Genomic DNA, 23,810 nt, shown 5'->3' on the forward strand with positions numbered 1-23,810 from the left:
CCGGGCCCCAGGCCTCCCTGCACACTTGAACGCCCCCCTCCTCAAGGCCGCCTGGGGACGCCTCGCCCTCTGCTCCCCCTGCCCACTGGGCCTGGCCTATCCGTGCCTGCTAACCAGCCAGACTGCAGCCCAAGTCACCACCCAGATGGTTCCTCCTCTGAGTCCCCGACATTCTCAGCGCCCTCGAAATCTCAGATTCACCCAGCACGGCCCAAGGCGCCTGTTTCTTATTCCAGCAGACGGTAGTCAGCATACATTTTATTTTGGGCCAGCCTGTTAGACTCACTCTGCCGCAGAGCTGTTAAAATTGGCTTTAATTTCATGTTAAATATTTCAGCTAAAAAAAGAAATCCTCTCTGCCATCTTTCTCAGTAAATCCCGACGAGAAAGAGAAGGAGAGAGGTGGGAAGGGACCCAATTTCTCAACTTTAAATCACCCCCCATGGAGGCATCACATTTCTTATCTCTGAGGCTTTATTCTTTGCTTTTCAAACACCCATTCACTGGTGGGCCTCGCACTCTGCCGTAGATAAAGAGCATGCTTGCCAAGGCGGCTGGTAAACCAAGTGTGTTGATTCCATCATCTGGTCTCAGGAGGGCAGGCTGAGACCGAAGGCCTCTCCTGGAGACAGGGGTGCACCGTCCCCGCCCCACCCCCCAAGTGCCCCTCAGGCCACACCTCCAGGCCTATGCTCAGCTGTCCCTTCTGCCAGGCAGACCCTGCCCCCCACCTGCTCCCCAAATTCCACGCTCAAATGCCCTCCCTTGCATTTTAAAGCCAGGTATCACTTTCACATCTCAGCTCTACTCACCAGCCTGGCAGCAGAGCTCACCCACTGGACCAGAAGCAACTTGACGGCAAGCCCTGGGGCCTCTCTGGTCAGTCCCCCGTCCCTCCCTCCAGCAAAGGTTAACTGTCTCTGATGAGAAGGTGTAGGACTAGGCACCGGGACCCCGGGTCCCCACAGAGCCCACTGTCCCATCCCCGCTTCTGTCTCCCCGGCACAGCTGGACACTGCTGTCCCCAGTGTAGCTTGTGGACTTGCACTGGGAATCCTAGTCATAAAGAGACAAGTCACTGTGTTAAGGGAACTTTCTACAGATCCCAGCTTTTAGATAAACGGTGTGCATTTTAGGGTCCAGCCTGTCACACTGGACAACGATCTCAGTCCAGCTCAGCAATGAGGTCGGGGCAGCCCCAGGTGTGAGTCCTGAGCTCAGCCACCCATTTGTATGCCCCAGTACGAACGGGGCCACCTTGTCATTAGTGTAGAGGGCTGTACTAAGATGCTTAGCCAGAGCCTGGCACACAGTAGATGAGTGTTAGCCACGGTGAGAGCAATTACTGCCAGCCGTGCCCACTCACTGTGCCCGGTCCATACCCCATGTCCTGGTATTCTCACCATCTCCTGCCCTGTCCAGCCCCAGAGCAGGTGCCACAGCCCGGCACGTACACTCCCAGCTTCAGCCTCCAGCTCAGCTGCCTGTGGCAAAGGGGAGCCACCAGCCTGTGGCAGGGCTGGCCCCCAGGGGGAAGCTGACCGGACTCACCGACGACCTTGGCCACGTTCGCGGCCTTGAGCCCCATCAGGTCGGGCAGCTGGTCGATGATGACGTCCCTGCTGGCCTTGACCTTGTGCACGCGCTCAATGCTCCGCCGCTGCCAGTCGGTCCAGTAAATGAAGTCTCCCAGCAGCGTGAACCCGAAAATGTGCGGGAGCTTGTCCTCCAGGAGCGTCCGCCGCTTGGTCCCATCAACGTTGATCACCTGCAGGATGGCAGACACGGGGCTGAGCCAGCCTCGGGCCTGAGCGGCCTGGAATGGGACGGGCCCCAGCAGCATCTGGCCAGGCCGGGCACCATGCCACTGAGGCAGCTGGAGGAATGACGTCTTCAGTGATGGTGCCATTCAGGGCCTCTTCCCTACTGCCTCCCTGACCTGGGTGTGCATGCTGTGCTGAGAGGGGCAGGCAAGGCAAACAGGTATCCTCTGCCTCTCCATCGCTGATCGGCTGGCCTCGGCTGCCTGGAGTACCGAGGTGTAGGGTCTCTGACCAGGGATAGGCTCATTGATTAGCAATGTCTGCCCAGACGCAGCATGAGAAGGCACTGATCACTACCCCCGACACAGAGCCCAGTTTCAAAAGGCTGGAGCACGAACGCACTAACCCAGACAAGGCCTCCCACTTGCCTGTGGACTAGTTTCTTGCTCGGTCAGGACCAGGTGAACTCGGAGGACACTTTTGCTTCTAAGTCTGAGCTCAGAGCTCTAAGCCGATATCCAACCCCAGACATACTTGTTGTTGAGTCGCTAAGTCCTACCCAACTCTTTTGTGACCCCATGGACTATAGCCCACCAGGCTCCTCTGACCACGGGATTTCCCAGGCACAACATTGGACAGGGTTGCCATTTCCTATTCCATGGGATCTTCCCAACTCCGGGATCAAACCTGCATCTCCCGCGTTGGCAGGTGGCTTCCTTACTGCTCAGCCACCAGGGAAGCCCTCGCAGACACACGCTGGTGGCCGCTGACTCTGAGATGTAAAAGCTAAATCTTCTTGAAGAGTCAGTGCTGATTAAAAGCATCAACCACAAAAGCCACAGAGGAGAAAAGTACTGTCAAACGTAAGAACGCCTTAACCAACCGAAACACACAGACAAACAGGATAAGACGTGCTTGTGATGACAGATAATCCAATAGAAGCTGATGTGCAAAGGAAGACGACGAAAACGCAGCATCCGAACTTTGGGCTCTCAGGCCACGACCAAAGAGACACGATGAATTAAAGGCCAGTCTCAACAGGCCTCCTGCAGCCAGACTATATTTCCAGCTCATCAGAGAGGATCCAAGCCTTCTGTTGTGCAGGTGGCACACACGTAAGACAGATCGGGTACGTCTTGAACAGAAAAGACTTTGGTCCTCTGTTGTTGGACAGCACCGGACAAAACTCAAAACTGCTGGGTCAAATGGTGGGGGGCGGGGTAGGCAGCCAGGGACCCTGCAACCGGGGACCCCACCCCTGCTCTGTCCACGGCCGAGTCCCTGCACCCCACGGACCTCAGTCTATCCACCTGTAATTAAGGGGAGCAGCTAAGATCTCCTAGGAACTTAACCAAACTGTGGCTGGCCCCCAACCAGGGGCAATCACATCAGAACTGGAAGGCCAGGTACAGGCCCCCAAGGGGCACAATGAGCCGCCCAGGTGAGGGACCATCTCCTGTGTCACGAGCTGGCTTGCAGACCTCGGGCAGCAGGATTTCTGGGTAGCGCTCTGGGCCCCGCTCCTGGCCCGCGGGTTAGCCGCAGGGGTCAGACAATGGGTGCAGGAACACTCCAAGCTGGTCTAGGGTGCTGGATGTGGTTTTGGCCCCACAACACGAAGGCACGTAAAGATGGTGAACACACGCTTTACACAGCGCTTGGACCTGGGAAGGGGTCTCGCCTGAGGAAGTGCACAGCAAGAGGAAGAGTGTCTCTAAGAACACACGGCCCGTCTCACACTCACAAACACACAGGCGGCACGCCTGCTCCTTCTCTGACACTGAATGCCCAGGGCTAGGCAGGGGCTGTGGATACAGATCAATACAACAAAAACAATCCACGCCTGGAAAGTAAAGACTCGCCCGCTATACACCGGAGGGTCAGCAGTGTCTCTTTAGAGACGTTTCTCATCCTTCTCTAGGTCCAGTTTCTCCATTCCTTTAATAACTCCACTCCAGACATAAGTGAGCGCACGTTCCACTGACCGACGTGAGGAAGTACATTTTCCCAGCTTAGGAATGATGACCGTGAGCCCATGGAAGACTCAGGACGATTGAGGGGGGCGGACGCTGCCCAGAAGCACCTCCCTGTTTCTGCCTGTGCGCCCCCACCCTGCCGTCTCGGTTTTCCAGAACAAAGCGCGGGAGGCTGTGAGCTGCTCCCCAGGGCCAGGCTGGTGGCTCCCACCACAAGCACAGACCCGCGGCTCTGGGCTGGCAGGGCACCCCTCTGCCTCGGAAGGCCTCCCTGCTTCCTCTCTGCACAATTACAGACCCCATGAAACACCGAGCAAGCCCTCCAACTTGGAAGAACATCAAGACTCTAACACTCAAGAAAATAAATGATCCCACGGCAGCCTTTTTCACAGCAGCTTTCAGCACACCTTGACCAAACCCAACACATCTGTTAAAGTAACTCTGCTAGGCCAGGCCTTTCCCAAATCCTGGAACCGACGAGTACGGCCTGTCTACAGCGAGACACATGTCAGCCCCCCAGGCTCCCTCTGGGCCCAACTCGGGGACCCTCACCTTCCCTTGGCCCTCTGATGGAGGGCGAGCAGACAGACACGGGAACCCATCCATCAGCACAGAACAGAACGCATCAGAACAGAATCCAGAAAGAACAGATCTGAACCCGGGAGATCGACAACATGGGGGCCGGGAGAGAGCACGGGAGGCGGACCATCCAGGAGAGGGGCTACCAAGCAGTTTCTGAAAAGGAGCGTAAATATTTTCGGCTTTGAGGCCATAAGGTTATTGTCACAGAAAAACAGCCACGGAGGGAGCCTAAAATAAGTGTGAGTGTGTCCCAGTATCTCAGATATGCAGATGCCACCACCCTTCTGGCAGAAAGTGAAGAACTAAAGAGCCCCTTGTTGAAAGTGAAAGAGGAGAGTGAAAAAGCTGGCTTAAAACTCAACATTCAGAAAACTCAGATCATGGCATCTGGTCCCCTCACTTCATGGCAAATAGAAGGGGAGACAATGGAAACAGTGAAAGACTTTATTTTGGGGGGGCTCCAAAATCACTGCAGATGGTGACTGCAGCCATGAAATTAAAAGACGCTTGCTCCTTGGAAGAAAAGTTATGACCGACCTAGGCAGTGTATTAAAAAGCAGAGACAACCCGTGGCGGATTCATGTTGATGTATGGCAAAACCAATACAATATTGTAAAGTAATTAACCTCCAATTAAAATAAATAAATTTATATTTTTTAAAAAAAGCAGATACATTACTTTGCCAACAAAGGTCCATCTAGTCAAAGCTTTGGTTTTTCCAGTAGTCATGTATGGATGTGAGAGCTGGACTATGAAGACAGCTGAGTGCCGAAGAATTGATGCTTTGGAACTGTGGTGTTGGAGAAGACTCTTGAGAGTCCCTTGGACTGCAAGGAGATCCAACCAGTCCATCCTAAGGGAAATCAGTCCTGAATATTCATTGGAAGGACTGATGATGAAGCTGAAGCTTCAACACTTTGGCCACCTGATGTGAAGAGCTGAATCATTGGAAAAAACTCTGATGCTGGGAAAGATAGAAGGCAGGAGGAGAAGGGGACGACAGGATGAGATGGTTGGATGCCATCACAAACTCAACGGACATGAGTTTGAGTAAGCTCCGGGACAGGGATGCCTGGCATGCTGCAGTCCACGGGGTTGCAAAGAGTCGGACACGACTAAGCGGCTGAACGGAATGGAATATGTCCCAATAACACTTCATTTGTGCAAAAAACAAAAGAATTGGGATTTCATATAAATTTCACATGCCATGAGATACTACTCCTTTGATTGTTTTCATTTAAAAGTGTAAGAAATTCCTTGACGGTCCAGTGGTTAGGACTCGGAACTTTCACTGCTGGGCCCAGGTGCAATCCCTGGTCAGGGAACTAAGATCCCATGAGCCACGCAGGTCAGCAGAAAGCTAAGTGTAGAAACCCCCAAGCATTTGATAGTGGCACAAATCAGGCAGTCTAGCCTCCGGTCCACAGTTTTCAACCCCTGCTCGAGAAATTCCCCTGCCCTTCATTTTCAGGAAAGGAAACTAGATGCCTCCAGGAAGTTATGTCCAAATGGCCAAGCCAGATGTGGAAGGGGCCCGCGTGCAGCGTGCTCTCTCTGACCTCTAGGCCTCCGGCCTCCTATGCTCAGCTGACCTAACACACCAGACCCAGGTCTGAGGTAGGGGAAGCAGGGGGTGGCAGGAAGAACACACCCATCCCCCGAGCAGCTCACTGCACGACCTGCAGAACAACAGCTGTGCGCAGGGAGGAAGGGTGCGCAGACCCCAGAGCAGCTCACCCTCAGCCACGTCCAAGGGGCAGGACCCTCTGCTGTGGGGTCTGCATGGCCACCCGCCAACCAGAGGACCCCGAAAAGTCATCTGAAGTGCACTTTCCTTACACTGAATGCTGTTTCCAGCACTTAGCCATGCAAAGGGGTGTGATTCCCAGGACCAATCCTTTGAAAGCATGACTCTTAAAGGGAAAAGAGGGACCTTCCTGGTGGTCCAGTGGATGGGATTTCGCCATCCAATGAGAGGGGTGTGGATTTGATGTCTGGTCAGGGAGCTGGGATCCCACATGTTTCGAGGCCAAAAAATACCCAAAACATTTTTAAGAAAAAGGAAGCAGTGTTGTAACAAATTTGATAAAGACATTAGAAATAGCCTACATTAAAACATAATAATAATAACTGGAAAAAAAAAGAAACAAGGAAAAAGAGTTCTGCTCTCTGATGGAATAACTATACTCACATAAAACCCAAATTAAAACTGCCCTGGTTATTTTGATTCATGTAATTCAAAAGATCTTACACACATACCCACACATACCCGCAGAGCTTGTGGCCCCGTTGCTCAGGGGTCCTGCACCCTTCTTCCCCAGGGTTCGTGGACCTAGACACACAGCCCATCCGTCACTCCTCCAATGAGGGTTTATTCCACGTGTGCTGGAAGTCACCTCCACCAACTCAGGAAATGTCAGGAGCAGGGGGACGGATGTATTTTCATCTTAGTCTGTAATTCCTCCTTGGCCCACCTGCCCCCCTGGGGGGGACAATCCCCGCTGGGTACTTCCCACCAGCATCCACCGTGACTGCAGACGTCAGCTGCAAGGACATCAGCTCCCCAGGGCATCGGGGTGGGGGTGGGAGCCGCAAGGAGTCCGGGTGACCCCTAGGGCTTCCAGCAAGTACCAGGTAACCCACACAAAAGTGACACTTCCTGCCTCAAAGATGGGCCAAACAGGTCTATGGGGTTGGCCCATGAGACTTCTGCTTCTTGCCGCCGGGTGTCAGAGCAACCCTGAGGAGAAGTGAAACTGAAAGGGTTACCCACTCAGTCGTGTCCAACTCTTTGTGACTCCGTGGACTGGAGCCCGACAGGCTCCTCTGTCCACGGCATTCTCCAGACACTGGAGTGGGTAGCCATTCCCTTCTCCAGGGGATCTTCCCGACTCAGGGACTGAATCCCAGTCACCTGCTTGGCAGGCAGATTCTTTACAGTCTTAGCCACCAGGGAAGCCCCAGGGAGGAAGCTTTAGAAGATACCACAAGGCCACAGAGGGCAAGACTCGACCTTGCTCTTATTCAGGAACGGCTGAAACTGCCACCCAGGGACCTTGCCCGATCACGGCGTGCGCACAGGGCTGTGCACACGCTCTACTTGTTTCAGGATTAATAAAGGGCGGGACTCCTGCCTCCCCTTCAACGGTCCCCGGCCGTTTTGGCACCAGAGACGAGTTTAGTGGAAGACAGTCCTTTGACAGGCCAGGGTCAGGGGATGGCTTCAGCACAGTACATTTATTGAGCACTTTATTGCTATTCTTATCACACTTGTGAAATATATAATGAAATCTGCAAGCCCCTTTGCTACAACAAGGCTGTGATCCATGAAGGATGTATTTCATTATACAGTCAAAAGCTCTGGCTGTTTCACATCGTGTACGGATGTGAAAGTTGGACCATAAAGAAATCTGAGTGCCCAAGAATCGATGCTTCCGGGGGAGAGAGCCGGAGCAGCTGGGCATGTGGCCTCGAAAACAAGCCCTGGATGGATGGATCCGCCGGGGGGAGAACCCTCGCTAGGGTGTCATGGGCTTGGCGTCTACCAAGAAGCAAGTCAGAGAGAAAAGGAGGGAGATGCTGGGCCAAAGGGGCCGTCGATTTGAGACTAAATAGGGAGCCAGCAAGTCCCAGATACTTTTACCAATAAAGTTGAACTTCGTGGCGCAAGAGAGCAGGGGCAGGTTGGAGTAGGGGCTGGGAGCCTGGCTGGGAGCAGGAAGTGGATGACAGGCCGGGGCCCCGGGTGTGGCCAGAGTCACAGGAAGGGCTGATCACCGGTGGCAGGAACTTCCACCCCCAAGGGCTCCAGACTCAGGACGAGGGTTAAGGAAGCACCACAGGGGAACTCCAGACCCAAGTAAGTAGGGCAGGAGTCACAGGCAGCTCTGGGGCTGCATGGGAGGCAGCCCGCACCCACACACACCCCAGATGGCTCCAACCTTGATTGACCAGTCCACCTCTGGTGCCCGAGACTGGGGAGGGCGCCTCAGGGCTGTCTCCCCGGGCGAGCCAGCCCCAAGCCCAACCCCACCCGCACCCCACACTGGGAGCCACCCCGCGCTAAGCCCCCTGAGGGGCTGCTGACCTGGGCTGGCCTGACCCTGCCGCCCAGGACGCTGTCACAGATGAGGCGGCAGGAGGCCCACCTGCAAGGTTTCGCAGCCCCCTCCCTTGCCACCCCCGCACCCCGCCACGGTCTCTGGACCCTGTTCCACAGATCCATCCACGTCCTGCCACCACCGGCCAGCAGAGGCCAGAGGAATCCCCGCCTCGTGGGCTCCAGGGCTCGGTTCTCTTCCCCACTCGCCCCAGGGGACCCGCTGCAGCTGCCCCATGAAGCAGGAGCTGGACCGCCGCCCGCTTCAAAGGGAAGCCGGCTGACTCCACGTGGGGGTCCTTTCTGCCGGTGCCCTGGCTCGGAACCTGGAGCCAGGCCACGGGCATGATCATGCTGAAGAGACTCCCCTCTCCCCTCCAAGGCAACCTGGCCAGACATGCTGGAGAAGACGCTCGGCGCCTTAGCCTCTGGTGGGGCATAACCTCTTGGAGACAGAACCACTGCCAGAAGACGCCCCGCTGCCGGGCTGACCCGGAGGGGCCTCCTCTGACCGTCCCGCCTGCCTGGAGTACGAGGATGCCATCAGGAAAGGAGACGCGGGCCCTCACCCAAGGCTGTTCTCCTGAAGCCCTGACTCCATGGAACCCCAAGAGGGGCGTCTGCACCTGGGCTGACGGCCTGATCCCCAAGGTTCACGAAATTTGTCCTTTGAGGGGCGCACCGGAGAAGCCGGTGGCTCAGGGGTAAAGAATCCACCTGCAATCCAGGAGACGATGCAAGAGATGCAGGTTCGATCCCTGGGTCGGGAAGATCCCCTGGAGGAGGCCATGGCAACCCACTCCAGTATTCTTGCCTGGAGAGTCCCATGGACAGAGGAGCCTGGTGGGCTACAGTCCGTGGGGCTGCCTAGAGTCAGACACGACTGAAGCGACTTGGCATAAAGACGGAGAAGCATCTGCTGGGCACGTCTACCCAGACGTGCGGCAGAGCTGGCGCTCACTGGGTGCTCAGAGGCAAACCCTGAGACCCAAGGGGGCACAGCCCATGGCAGGAACACACGAGCCAGTCCTCCAGGAATGCTCAGGCCACCTCCAGAAAACTCACCCTGCAGCCCTTCACCCCTGAAAAACACGCCAGAAGGGTCTGCCCCGTGCTCCAGGCAGGACCCAAGAAGGTGGAAAGCCCCAGGGCCAGGGGCTGACGGGCCGTGCCCCCACCTCCACGTAACAGCGGGGGATCCCCAGTGGGGAAGCTCACCTCAATTTTGTCCGTCTTGGCGTCTCCCCAGTAGAGCTTGCCTTCCTGCAGGTCAAGCGCCAGGCCATTGGGCCAGCCCAGGGAGGTATTGACCAGAACATGCCGCTCCTGCCCATCCAGGTTGGCGCACTCGATTTTGGGGTTTTCCCCCCAGTCGGTCCAGTACATGAGGCTGGAGAAGAAGCACACGTCTGTGAGGCTGCCCGTCTGTCATGTCCTGGGTCCACCCCTGGGACTGAGAACGGTGCCCACCCTCATCACATCTGAGCCCATGGGCAGCACCAGGGGCTCTGTGGGGAACAGCAGGGGCTTAACCAGGCGGGGCTCTGGAACTGCAGCCAGCAGAGACCCGCCGAGGGTCCCGGGGCTGCAGGGAACGAGCGCCCAGAGGGAGAGAGGGAGGCATAGTGGAACCTCCTTCAAGTACCTCAAGGGCCGTGCATGCCAAGCACAGCAGGCAACAGGCTGTCTGTTGACCCGAGAAGCAAAGTGAGATGCCTGTGTGTCTGCGTGCACACTTCAGTCCAGGGAAGCATCCAGAACTGTGCCCTGAGCACACCCAGCACTGGGAAGGACCCGACCCCATCTCACAAGGGAGGACGAGGCCCCCGAGTGAGGCCAGCAGAGGCACTGACCTGACAGCCTCCATCAGGGCAGCGGGGGAGCATGTCCCCGTCTCCCCAGCCCAGAGCCCGGCTCCCATCACTGGTGACAAGCTCCTGCCTCCTTGCCCTGCAGACCCAGGGGACTGGCCTCTCATGCCCACCTGCCCTCCCCGAGGGACGGTCCTGCTCTCCGGCAGATGATACGGAGCTGTGTTTGTCTGCCGGTCCGCCCCACCCTGGACTCCACGGTGCTCGGGGCTCAAGGCCCAGGCCTGTCCAGCCACAGCCCTGTGACCCACCCCGAGGACCGTGCCACTGGGCTTCTAGAGACAGGCAGCTCCACACGGAGCAGGGCCGAGAGCACAGGCTCCCCGGGCAGAAGGGCTGCAAGCCTACCCACCACCAGGCCTCCTGCAGGGTCAGGTCACTCGGAGCCTCAGCCCCAGGGGAAAAAGGAAGAGCACCCGGAGACCCCTGGGTGCTCCAGTTACCATGCTTGCGGCCAGCGCAGCTCAGTTACCCACCCCCCACACCCAGCGATCGCCCCTGGGGCTGCCTCCCAGGACTGCCCTTCCAGCTCCTCCAGGCCGTGCCCAGGACTTGGGCCCACTGAGGGGGGCCCATCCCACACCGAGGGCAGGGAGCTTCCCTGCAGCCCCAACCCCAGCCCTCAAGAGCTCTCAGGGCTTCCCGCCTCCCAACTTGGGGTCTGCCAGTTTCCTTTCTCGGTCATGAAGCTGCAGGAAGGTGCTCAGCTGCTACCCTCTGAGCCGCTGGGGCCAGAGGGTGTCTCAGAAAGGCTCCTACCCTGATGGACAAGATTCACAGAATCCTACAGGGGAACGTTGGAACCAGACTGCCAGGTCCAAGTCCCGCCTCCCAGCTGTGTGACCTTGGGTGAGTCACTTAACCTCTCTGGGCTTCAGCGTCCTCCAACGGACCTACCCCGGCAGGTGAGGGCAAGAGGGAAACGTGCCTGCAGCATGGAACGTGCACAGAAGAGACTCGGCACGCATGGAGTAAGGGCTACGGTGGCCGTCACTCTCGTCACCACTGCTGGCCCAAATATTTCATGGTGGACAGCAGGTGAGGAGACTGAAGCCCAGGGTGAGAAATGACTTACCCAAGGTCTCTAGGGTTTTCTATAAACCTAGCCAAGCTGTGTGTTGGAGCTTCTCAGTCTAGTTCCCAGATCAGCCCGTCACCTGGGAGCTCATTAGAAAGGCAAGCTCTCCTAAACCAGACATCTGCTTCCTCCTGAAGGGGAGAAAGCTCCGGGACCCCCGGCCCCCCCTCAGCCTGGCTCCCAGCGGCCCCTCCCAGCCTTACCCCATCACGGGGTGCAGCACGATGGCGCGGGGCTCGTCCAGGTCCTCGGACACCAGGATCTTGCGGGAGGTGCCGTTGAGGCGCGTCACCTCAATGCGGTCGGTGCCGGTGTCGGTCCAATAGAGGTTGCGGGCCACCCAGTCGACCGCGATGCCATCAGGGTCGTTGATCTCGGTGTTGACCAGCGTCTGTGCCCCCGACCCGTCCAGGTACGCCCTGCGGATGGCCCGCACCTCATCATCCGTCCAGTAGACATAGCCCTCCAGCGGGTCGTAGTCGATGGCGATAGCGTGCCGGATGTCGTCCACCTGCAGCACGATGTCCGTGAAGTCCGGCGTGTCCAGCGAGATCCTCCGCAGGTCCGTCCGCCGGGCCAGCAGCAGCACCTCCTCTGCCCCTGTGACCGACACACACGAACAGCGGGGTCAGAGGCGGGCGGCACAGCGGGCCTGCAGGGAGGGGGTGGGGGTGGGGGTTGCGGCAGGGGAGGGGCTTGGCCAGGTCCCGGGGGCTTCCTTCCTGGGGCAGGTAAGGTTAGGGAATATTCACGGGATCTTCCTACATGATCCCTAGTTCATCTGGAGCTATTTCTATCACCATCTTACAGAAAACAGAGGCAGAGAAAGGTTAAGCAGCCAGTCGAAAGCCACACAGCCATCTGACTTCAGCCACTACGAGAGCTGCTTCCTGCTCGGTCCGCCTTCTCCCCTGCAAGCCCCTCTCCTGGCCACAAACAGCCCCAGTAACCAGTCCTGCCCAGGCTCTGGGCTCCAGGCCCTGCTTGCTCACCATACTCCTCAAAGCTCCCACTGGACTCAAATGCCACCTCTTCCCTGAAGCCCACCCTGCCTCCCTGTACCCACCCAGCAAGGCAGCTTCAGGTCCAGTGACCACGCACACCATCACAAGTCCATCCTTCCCAGATGGCCATCTCACCAACACCGGTAAGCGCCTTCCCCTTTGTCACCCTGGCCGTATTGTGCGTTGTTGTGTTACTGATTTGCTGTGATTTCCAATCGGCTTATTTACAGTGAAGCTGTTTTGATCTAAAGGTGAATCTGTTTACATGGAGGAAGCCAAGCCAGGGTGACATCATCGATACCTTTCATGGCTGATACGTTCAGCTGGTGACAGACTCCAGGCTCTGCTGGGGGGCTTCTTGATAGGGACGATGACTCAAAGGACATTTAGACTCTAAATACTGAAAGTCTGTGAGTCCTGGGCAAGGAGACGCTTGGCTGACCTACACTGCTCTCCAGAGATCTTGAGAGCTCCAGCCATGGCCAGGCCACTCCCGGTCAGCAGTGCTGTGAAAGCGTGCGGCCATCTCAGGAAGGGAGGAAACAGCTGTTCCTGCCCTGGAAAGGCTCCTCCACACGGACCATGGGAGAGCCGTGTAAGGCCCCTGAGTGATGACCTTGATAGCAGCCCACCTTGCTCATCCAACAGGCGCTGTCGCCCACTAGCAAGGGACCTGAGCCAGCAGCCGATATGCAGCTTTTAACTGGATGGACTGACTCTACAGAGAAACAGCTCGTTGAAAGGCGCACCTTAACTGCTCTTGCCTCCCCTTTGCCTGGAACAATAATGTAACTGGTTTTGAGTACAGGGATGTGAGAGCTGACCATAAAGAAGGTTAAGCACCAAAAAATGGATGCTTTCGAACTGTGGTGCTGGAGAAGATTCTTGAGCATCCCTTGGACCATAAGAACAAAAATCAGTCCATTGTAAAAGGAAATCAACCCTGAACATTCATTGCAAGGACTGATGCTAAAGCTGAAGCTCCAATACTTGGCCACCTGATGGGAAAAGTCGACTCACTGGAAAAGACCCTGATGCCAGGAAAGATTGAAGGCAAAAAGAGATGGGGGCAGCAGATGAGATGGCTGGATGGCATCACCAACCAAACTCCAAGAGACACTGAAGGACAGGGGAGCCTGGAGTGCTGCACTCCTAGGGTCGCAGAGTCGGACACGACTTGGCGATAAAACATTATTTCTTCATTGACTTATTAAGAGACAGTATTCCTTACGGCACCGACTTGTGAACTATTAACAGCATAAATCATAGTTCCCCATGGTGAACCTGTGTCAGATAAATCGTTGGCAAAGAGAGTCTCAGCCTCTGAGCAGAATCTGCCCTGAACAAAACACGTCCTGGATCCTCCCACGGAGTCATCAGAACTTCCGGCCGAGGTAGCCTCGCGTGCTACTGCACAGAGCCTCAGGTGTAGGGCTCTGGGGGTGCTGGCCAGCCCTGACCCGGACACCCCGAGAGGCTGCTGGGGCCAGGATGTGGCCCTCCCCCACCACCACCCGTTCACTCACTCTGGCCCCTTTCTGGTCTCGAGGATCCACAGAAGCAAAAAGATTATGCTCAGAAGCCACCTCTGGCACTCAGGGGGCCCCTTGCCTGGTCTGACGAAAGGCCTAGAACGGGCAGAGACCCGGCTGAAGTCACACAGCAGGGAGGGCTGCCGACAGGGTGGGGACCAACCCGGCACCCCTCATGCCGAGGCCCCCAGGACCGGGCTCTGCACCCTACTGCGCGGGTCTCCTCATGCCTGGTCCAGCCACAGGCCTCAAACAGCCGATCAGCTTCTTGCCTCAGGGTGGAGCCCTCGGAACCCGCTGTTTTGCAGAGCGATTCTGGGGTCACCCTGCCTTGCATTTCCAGTGAGGGCAGGAACTTGATCCAAGGCCCCGTGTTCGTAACCCGATTCCCCCACTGGAGGGTGCTCACGGACAGCAACGGCTTCACGAACTGAGGGCTGGGGAAACTGAGGCAGATGGGGTAAAACGGGAGCCGCAGGGAGTGCTGGAGAAGGCGCCCAGGCACCCCGCTTCACTGGGAGCCTCCCCGAACCCAGCTTTAGCTAGAGGCGCTGATGCAAGTTCTGGCTTGGTGTATGGCGGACAGAGAGGAGGGGAGTTCTGCTGGGCTCCATTCCCAAAACGTCCTAGTAACATCAGGGCTGCTTTTCAAGGGCCAGGTCACGGGCTGCCTCCTCCTCCAGGAAGCCATCCCTGCCTCCCCTCCAAGTGGTCAGAGGGACCACACACACACAGGCACCCCACCTACTGCCTCACAGGGATGCTGGCCCATACCCCGCTCTGCTCTCTGCAGCCCAACACAAGGCCCTGCCTAGAGCAGGTGCCAATATCCCAGGACAAGCAGAGAGAATTCAGGGCAGATACTTCCTGGACCCGCTCCTGCAGTGTGACTTGGGGCAGGTCTCTAGCCCTCTCTGGGCCTTGGTTTCCTCATTTAGAGTGAAGACTCAGCCTGACCTGATGGGAGTCCCCATCTAGCCCTGATATCAAGGAGAATCATAAACCAGACTCTATGGTGGGTTCTGCCTTAATCTGCCCCCACGGGAGCTGGCCAGAGTGCCCAGAAAATGCTGGTTCCTTAGGGAACCAGACACTTGGTTCCCAAACATATTTTGAGCCTGTTTCACCCATCCCTGTTCCCATGATCCTACAGACACAGTTATCCAAGATAGCACCATCCTCACAACAACCTCTGAGGTGGATTCATGCTCCGTTTTACTGCAGAGGAATCCCGCCGCACAGAGAGGTTAAGCTCCTCACCCAAGGACACACAGCAGCAAGTGGGAAAAATAAGGTACCATGAACACTTCAATCCCCAGAGCTGGCACATGCAGGAAGCCCAAGGCCAGCGCACCGGCCCAGCAGGCCTGGTTGCCCCACCAGTGGCTTTGTGGGCAGCAGCTTCAGGCCAGGCCCCGAACCACGTGCTGGGGTTGGAAGTGGACAGAAGAGATACGGGAACTGCCCGCAGGGTGCTCCTGCTGTTACAGGACACAGACCTTCAGTGAGCAAGACCGTTAATGAACCAGCGCTGGGAGGAAAGCAGGGGTCATGGGCACCTGCGAAGGGGGCTGGCTGAGACTAGGGCTCTCGGCTCCAGCAGGAGCCTCTGGGATCCACAGGGCTGTGAACCCGGATGCAACAGATTCCAGCAACCTGTCCCCAATGGGCGCAGAGCCACCAGGGGCGAAGTGTGCCCAGACCCAGCCCTCAGGTAACCAGTCAATACAAAGCCTCGAGCACACCCCACCATCAGGAAGCCCCATCATCAGTGTTTCCTAGAATCAAGTCTCTGTGGCTGAGGCAGCAATTAAATGCTGGGATAAATCTGTAGGTGTTGACTGACTCCAAACCGGGGTTGGGGGGCTCCTCTGACACCCCTTGGGCCACGGAGCCTTTGAGGTTTTTAGTTGAGCTTTGCAAAAAAAAAAACAACCACATACACAAAGAGAGACCAGGACCCCCAGGAGAAAGCCAAGGTCTGGCCCTGGTCAGCCTGAAGGTCTGAGCAGGCAAAGCCCAACACGGAGACATGGGGAGTACTGTCCCGGGCCAGGTCAGCAGGGCAGTTGCAGAGAGAAGACCCCAAAGCGGGCCTGGACCCCTTGGTCAGCAGACGCTCACTGGGGCGACCTCCAGGGTTGTTTGCGGGGAGGCGCAAGCAGCAGCTGGCCTTGGAGTGGGCGCAGGGCGCTGGGCTGGCCCAGCAGGAAGAGAGGCCAACCCCCTCCCTGGGACCAGACACAGGGCCTGGGGAGGACTTTGTTTAAACACCAGGAAAGTAAACTGTTTAGAAACTTAACAGTTTGGCCAAATGGTTTTCTTTGGGGTTGTTTAAACAAATAGCCTGCCCTGCGGCACTGCCGAAGAAAGTGAAAGCTTCCCTTGCTGTCTGGGCAGTAGTCCCTGGAGCCTCCTCGGCCGGCTTCTGACCGCTGCCCTCCCCCCCTGCATCCACCCACGCGGGAAAGAGGGGCACACCCCTGCCTTGGGGTCAGGCATGGGGCTCGGGACACAGCCCTCCCCGGCAGAGTGTTCGCCTCAAAATGGATAAGGAGACAGGAGGGAGAGCCTGATGCCAGGGACTCATCCAGCTCAAGCCCTCCTCCCTAACAACATAGCATCCAGACCGAGCCACTGTCCCCACAAACGAGCACTGCAGCCACATCCCCCGCAAACTGGGCAGCTCTTTTCAGCAGAGACTGCTTCTCTGACAGTCCAGGAGGCCAGAAGTCAAAAGTCAAGGTGCTGAGGACTTCCTGGTGGTCCAGTGGCTAACAACACTCTGCACTCCCAACGCAGGGGGCCCGGCTTCGATCGCTGGTAGGGGAGCTAGATCCCACACGCTGCAACTAAGACCCGGCACAGCCAACTCAGTAAAATAAACAAAATAAATATCAATCCATCAATAAAATTAACATAAACTAATTAAATATTCAAAATCAAGGTGCTGGCAGGGCCAAGCTCCCGCGAAAGACTCTGGGAAGAGCCGTTCTCAGCCTCTTGCAGCTTCTGGTCATTGCCAGCAGTCCCCGACGCCCCCTGGGCTGTGGCTGCTTGCCTCCGTCTTAACTCGCCCTCCTCCCTGGGGTCTGTGTCTAAGCAGCCCTCCGAGAAGATGACTGGTCCCCGGGTGTCGGGCCCATCCAAGCACAGCACGACCTTGTCTTGGTTCCCACTGCAGAGACTATCTCCTAATCAGGTCACATCCACAGGTTCCAAGGCTGCGGGCTTCACCGTTGTCTTTTGGGGGGGGATATGATTCTGTTCCCAACAGTTGGGGAGCATGGGGCGGGGGGACACTTTCCACAGAAGGACGGGTTCAAGGGCAGGAACTCCAGACACAGGGGTGCTGTGGAGGCCACTCTGCAGCCCCGCAGGCAGGCGTGGGGCAACCCTCCACCGCCCCCTTTCCGTGGGGTCTGATCTGAGCTCGGAGGCTGGGTACCCGCAGAGGGTGGACCAGCAGACCACGACTCTACTCTGAACACCTTCTGCACGCTGAATGCCGGGGCAGCTCTGAGCCCACCCTTGTCTGCAAGGGAGCCTTGTGGAAAGGGCAGGCAGTCGGGGCAGCAGAGCCTGGCCACGAGACACACAGAGCCCCCCGGGACAGAGGCCAGAGCAAGCCCCTGTGACCAGCGCCATCTCCACACCCTCCAGCCTGCCTTCCAGTCCCCACAGGGCTCTGTGCGCCTTCCATCCAGGAGCAGACGGCAAACGCTCCAGGCTCTGCAAGGCCACAGCCACCTCTCACGGCCCCTCGGCTCCACCAGCGTGTAGAAGCTGCCACAGTTGACACGTCAGCAAAGGCGTGCAAGCAAAGCGTCCTACGTGGGCGCCAAAACCTGAAGGTCCTACCGCTTTCCCAGGTCACCAAACACTCCTCTCGTGATCTTCGTTCAACCGTGTAAAGACCGAACTTAGCCCACAGCTGCCCCCAAACAGGCCGCAAGCCGTCTGGCCTACGGGTGGGGGCTGGGGTTTGCTAGTCCTTCCGTGGGACAGTACGTGGGACTTTTACAGCGTCAGAACTATAGTCTGACAACATGGGAAACCACGTCAGGAATGAGGGGGAACACAGAGGGACTCCAAGTGCTCTCCACTCCACTCCCCTGTAAACCTAAAACTGCCTGAAAAATAAAGTCCGTTAAGTATTTTAAAGAAAGTTAAAAGGCATATAAATCAACAAGAAAACTACCCAGACCCCGGTAATAAACGGGCAAAGTCCATAAACACAAACTAACAGAAGACAAAAGTCACAATCAATAAACATGACAAACGGCTAACTTCTTGGTAACTTGACCATCTGAGCCACCAGGGACGCCCAAGCGTTAGTCGCTCAATTGTGTCTGACTCTGTGAACTCATGGACTGTAGCCCACCAGGCTCCTCTGTCCATGGAATTCTCCAGGGGATTTTCCTGACCCAGGGATCGAACATGGGCCGCTTGCATTGCAAGAGGATTCTTGCAGGTAGAAGTGAGAGGACTGTTGCTACCAGCTGGGTCAGTAGGTCCCCACCTCCCAGGGGACTGTCTCGTGCACGCTTCCTGGATGGCAGTGTGGGTTAGGGACCCTCTGACCAGGCAACTTCCCCTCCGAGAAGCCAGCCCAAAGCAGCAGCTAGAAATGCACGTGGGTTCTCCGTCACAGAGGGTCCCCAAGGCTTCGTGAAAACAGCAAAACCCAAACCCGAAAGGAAGAACCTGTAAAGAACCTAGAGATCTCACTAAAGGGAAAAAAGTGAAAGGGAAGTTGCTCAGTCGTGTCCGACTCTTTGTGACCCCATGGACAGTAGCCCACCAGGCTTCTCTGTCCATGGGATTCTCCAGGCAAGAGTACCGCATTGGGTTGCCTTTTCCTTCTCCAGGGGATCTTCCCAGCCCAGGGATCGAACCTAGGTCTCACGCATTGCAGGCAGGCGCTTTACCCTCTGGGCCACCAGGAAAGCATTACATATATGAAGGGGCTGGAGTCTAGGTCAACTGTTACACAAGCCCCAACGGCACCCTCTGGAGGAGGCGGGGCCAGGACAGGCTGGGGAGGTGGTAGGCGGGAAAGTCAGCGTGATACTACTACACACACGATCCGAACAAATCACGCAAGATGTGAATGCGGGCACAGGAGAAAGGACAGGGTGCTCCCTCTGCCCTGGGGGTCCAGTGGTTAGGACGCCTCACTTCCATTGTAGGCGGCACAGATTTGGTCACTGGTCAAGAAACTAAGATCCCATGTGTGACAGCCAAATAAATAAATAGATAAAAGGACAAGAAACACTTCAAGATAGTAACAGCAGCTATCTCTGCTGCTGCTGCTGCTGCTAAATCGCTTCAGTCATGTCCGACTCTGTGCGACCCCACAGACGGCAGCCCACCAGGCTCCCTGGGATTCTCCAGGCAAGAACACTCTAGGTGGCAAAATTATGAGAGTTTTAAATTTTCTCCAGTTATTTTTTATGTTTTCCTTCCTACAGCTAACACAAATGTCACTTCAAAAGAAGAAAAACAAAGGCTTTAAAAGATGACGCACAAGTTTATCCCGAGGGGATCCACAGACTAGGTGGGGCAATGGTCTTCATTCCGGAGACCCACGACGGCTTTCTCAAGGGTGACCTGGCAGGGAGTGCCCTAGCTCCCCACTAAATTGCCACGAGGGTAGGGGGGTGGGGGGGGGATATATTCGGCCTCCAGGTTCTGAGCTGTTTGAGCTGAAGAACAGGAGAAAGGAGGGAGAGGGAAGCGCCCACAGCCCTGGCGGACCAGGAGGACGCTGCTGGCGGCGGTCGTCCGGTGTGGGGACCACCTGAGAGGGCCTCAGGGTTAACCCCTTCCACACCTCAACTCGGAAAACGGACTTTTCACAATGGGCAAAACAAGAGTGCATCCCAGGGCCTGGACTGACCACATCACCATACACGGAAGGGGTGGGGCCTGTGAGTTCCCTGTCCCCCAACCCAGCAGGCAGGGTGGACAGCACCCTGTCCCCTGCTGAACCACCTGCAGCTCCAAGGTCACGGCCCCCCACGGGAAGGATGAGGCTCCCCCAAGGCCACACCACCCCCGAAGGCTCCTCCTGCCAGAGATGCCTCCGCGCCTGCCTGACGCGTCCTCAGCCCCTGTCCTGGCTCTCGGGTCTCCTGCGTCTGTCTCCCCTTGCTGCCCCCATGGGAGGCAGAGCCAGCCTTGACCGTGACCCGGGCCCAGACCCACACAGGCAGAGCCGGGCCCAGCGTAGGCCGCGGTCCACGCTGCAGCTTCTAAGGCCATAAACAGCTTCACAGCAGGCAGGCAGCAGGCTTGTTTTTGTTTTTTAGCAATTGATTTTCTCCACTGCCCCCCTGGGGTAAGCAGTTGGACAAACACTGAGACCACAGGCCGGCACCCCAGCCCAGGAAACCGCGCCGAGCGACCACAGGGTCACAAGGCACAGAGGAAGTGGCCGGGCCGGACGCTGGCTCCGCTGGAAACCTGAGGCCCAAGCAGCTGTCCCCCCGCACAGCCCACCTCAGGCCTGCCAGCCAGGCTGCAGGGAAGCTACGGCCCCTGGGAGGCACCCTGGCCTTGGGGCTGGGCCTGCGTGCACGGCTCTGGGACGGGGGTCACCCCGCCCTGAGGCCTGGGGTCTCTGGACAGTGGCCAGGTCAGTGCCAGCCCTGCAACCCCCCCACAGCCAGTTGCCTCCGGTCCCATCCCCAGGCCCCTCACCTGGCCCTCCACAGGCAGCAGCGCTTGGGGGTCAACCCAACCTCACCCCCAGCCCCATTTCCCTCCTGAGTGACCCTGAGCAGGCAAGCTGGCCTGTTCCTCACGGGTAGGACTCAGGTGTGGATAAGGCCCCCACGCAAGGCTGGGAACGAGAGAGACGTGTTCCAACAGAGTGTGGTTGGATGGGCAAATGAGAAGTGGGCAGCCAGGCTCCCTGAAAGGCAGGAATGTGGGGTGGGGGGGCTGGCAAAGAGCCCAGGACTTGCATGAGGAAGGCTCCGTCCCACCTCTTCAGGCTCCGTTCTTTAGAAAGCCCACAGAGGGGTCACTCTGAGCCCAGGCAGACCAGAAGCATCCCTAGACGACTCTGGTGCACGGCAGGCAGACGTCCCTGGGGCCCGGGCGGGGCAGGGGAGTGTTGGGCACAGACCCTGGGCCAGGCTGCGCGGGCTCAGGTCTCGTCTCTGCCCCTCCTTCTGTGCCTCTGACGGTGCGTGTGGACAACGCAGGCCGGCCAGAGAGTCTACCTCATACAGCGTCACTCCTAGCCCCCAGGAGGTGCTGGGGGCTGGGGCGTCCGTCCACCAGCGCCCGGACCTTGAGAGCACAGAATGTGTCCCTGAGGGGACCCGTCTCAGCCCCCGGGGTCGGTCCAAGGCCAGGCTGGAGGTGGGCGTGGCTGCAGAAGCAAGGGGCACGTCGGACAGGCTGGGAGGGTGGGGGCTACACGTGGAGTGACCGCAGTCTCACTGCGGCCAGTGGACACGGGCGTCCACACGTCTGACCACACCCAGGACACCCACCTGTCCAAGGCCCCAGACCCACAATGTCACATTTTTCTTTCAAAGAATACGGCAGGCTCCCCTCTCCTCTTTTATTAGTTTTAAAAGTTAGTCTTCAGACTCAGACACAAAAGAACACATGCTGTGTGGTTCCATTTCTACGACGTTCCGGAACAGGCAAAACTAATCCGTGCTGATGGAAGTCAGGACAGCGGCCGCCTCGGTGGGGCGGATGGGGGTGGGGGGATTGGTTTATGGCGGAGGCTGCCGAGGGCACCGGGGAACTTTCCGGGTGGTGGAAGTCTTCTGTATCTGGTGTGGGGTGGTGGTTATGCAGATGTATACAACTGTCAGCGCTAATCAAAATCTACACTTAGAACCTGCGCGTTTTACTGTCTGCAAGTCATATTAAATACCTCAATTTCTTAAAAAAAAAAAAAAAAGTCAGCACTTGGGCTTGTGACACCATTTCTTGGGACGGTGGAATCTGATTTTCTTGCTATTAAAAATTCACGGTCCGTGGCTGAGAACAGCAGCTGCCTTCTGTTTGCAGAGTCGACGCCAATCACTGCCAGGGCGGCGGCAGCCTGGGCCACAAGGGCCTCCTTTCTTTTCCCTTCGACCTACTTCCCCGATAAGTGACAAGACAGCCAGGCTGGGAACAAACGCACCCCTTATCCCTCGGGCCTGAGCCTCGGCTAATCCTCCCGGACAGACGGACGGACGCGAGGGGCCCAGTTGTCAGCCCGACAGTAGGCGCCTCTGTCCCTCCAGCTACCCCCCCCCCCAGCCACATCTCCGCCGCCCTTTCGTCTCCTGTCCCCACGAACATCTGTTAAAACTCCTTCCTGGTGAGGTGCACCAGGCGGGCCGTCAATCAGCAGGCCCCCGCCTCATCTGGAAAGGCCTGGGCTGAGGGTACGGAGAATGACGCCCCAGCACCGCCTGGCTACCCCCGGGTAGCGGAGCCACATGCCCCAGACATGGGCCCACAGGTCACCTGCCCAGGTCACTCAGGCCCTGAGGAGGGGGTTGTCCCACGGGCATAAGGAAGGCCCAGGGACAGAAGTCAGAAGAACAGGGCAGGTCCCCCGAGGGGCGGGCCCCCGAGCGGCCGGGAGCGGCGGCAAGAGCGAGGGCCCTGGGCCGGTGGTGGTAACTCCCAAATAAGGCCCCGCTACTGCTGTTTTTAGCCCGTTCCACATAATTGGAAAAACATGGGGAAAACCAAAGCCAGCCGGGCACCTCCGTCGGCGTGGCTGCCAGGGAGGGGGCGGGGAGGCTGGCGCTGGAGGGCATGCGGGCTCGCGGTCGGGCCCGGACCGGGCTCCTGGCCCAGGGCGGGCTCCCCGCCTCAGGGACCAGAGTCACTCGGTTCCCCCCAGGCTTCACTCAGCCCCCAGCAAGGCCAAGGCGTAGGAGGGCCACTTGCTGGGAAATCCACTCCAGTCTCGGAACCCACAGGCGCCTCCCTGGGTCTCTGGAAACACGGGCCAGTGGGTGTCACCTCCCCGCCCAGGGGGCTGTGGGAAAAGAGACGCCCCTCGGCCCACAGGCAGGGAGTCCCGGGGCTCCTGTCCTGTCTGCGTGCCCCCGCCCGGCCAGCTCTGCCTCTCCCGACACCCGATCCAGCCCCACTGAGGGGCGTGCTCCGATCTCCCCATGTCACTAGTGAGGAGGCCGCAGCTCAGGGCGCTGACGGGCTCCCCGCTCTGTGCACATTTAGCAGCAAGTGAACCAGCCCCCACTCCACCCTCCACTTCCCTGAGGGCCCCCGCACCCGCCTCAGGATGTCGCAGGCTCCCATTTGCTGGGGTCCCAGCATCATCCCATCTCAGCTTTGCCCCAGGGAAGGCGCTGACCCCTGCACAAGGCCGGCTCTCCCTGGCTCAAAATCAGGAAAAAATACAGGATTCACGCACATCACACAAATGTCTTCAAATTCAACTGCATGGGTTTCTCTGATGGCTCAGCTGGTAAAGAATCCGCCTGCAATGCAGGAGACCTGGGTTCGATCCCTGGGTCGGAAAGATCCCCTCGAGGAGGAAACAGTAACCCACTCCAGTATTCGTGCCTAGAGAATCCCACTGACAGGAGCCTGGAGGGCTACAGTCCACGGGGTCACAAAAAGTCACACAGGACTGAGTGACTCGCACACAGACACAAGCATAACAGGTCGGGCACCTGGGGTGAATCCGCAAGTCACGCCCGAGAAACTGGCTTCCCATCCTGAGAAGTTTCCGGCCATGCGGGTGGTTCCCGACCGGCCACCCGGCAGCTGCCTTGGGCACGCATCCAGGGCAGAGGCAGCCCTCAGCCACCCACACCTAGTCCCTTATCATGGAGGTTTGCTGGGGCCGGGAACCTGGATGTCACATGGGTGATGGTAATTCCAACACAGCCAGGCCCCTGCCCCGA

The 23,810-nt window shown here is 57.7% G+C and overlaps 1 protein-coding gene across 1 annotated transcript in view; it reads right to left on the reverse strand.

Moving 5' to 3' along the window:
- The window catches only part of LRP5 (LDL receptor related protein 5), a 121,951-nt gene that overhangs the window by 39,288 nt on the left and 58,853 nt on the right, over nucleotides 1-23,810 (reverse strand). Inside the window, exons 6-8 of the mRNA XM_068978258.1 lie at nucleotides 11,573-11,969; nucleotides 9,639-9,810; nucleotides 1,552-1,768 (exon numbers count right to left, since the gene is read on the reverse strand). Coding sequence (XP_068834359.1) covers nucleotides 1,552-1,768; nucleotides 9,639-9,810; nucleotides 11,573-11,969 — 786 coding nt within the window. The remainder of the gene's footprint in view (nucleotides 1-1,551; nucleotides 1,769-9,638; nucleotides 9,811-11,572; nucleotides 11,970-23,810) is intronic.

The sequence above is a fragment of the Capricornis sumatraensis genome, chromosome 8 (assembly GCF_032405125.1).
Source record: "Capricornis sumatraensis isolate serow.1 chromosome 8, serow.2, whole genome shotgun sequence".
Lineage (NCBI taxonomy): Eukaryota > Metazoa > Chordata > Mammalia > Artiodactyla > Bovidae > Capricornis > Capricornis sumatraensis.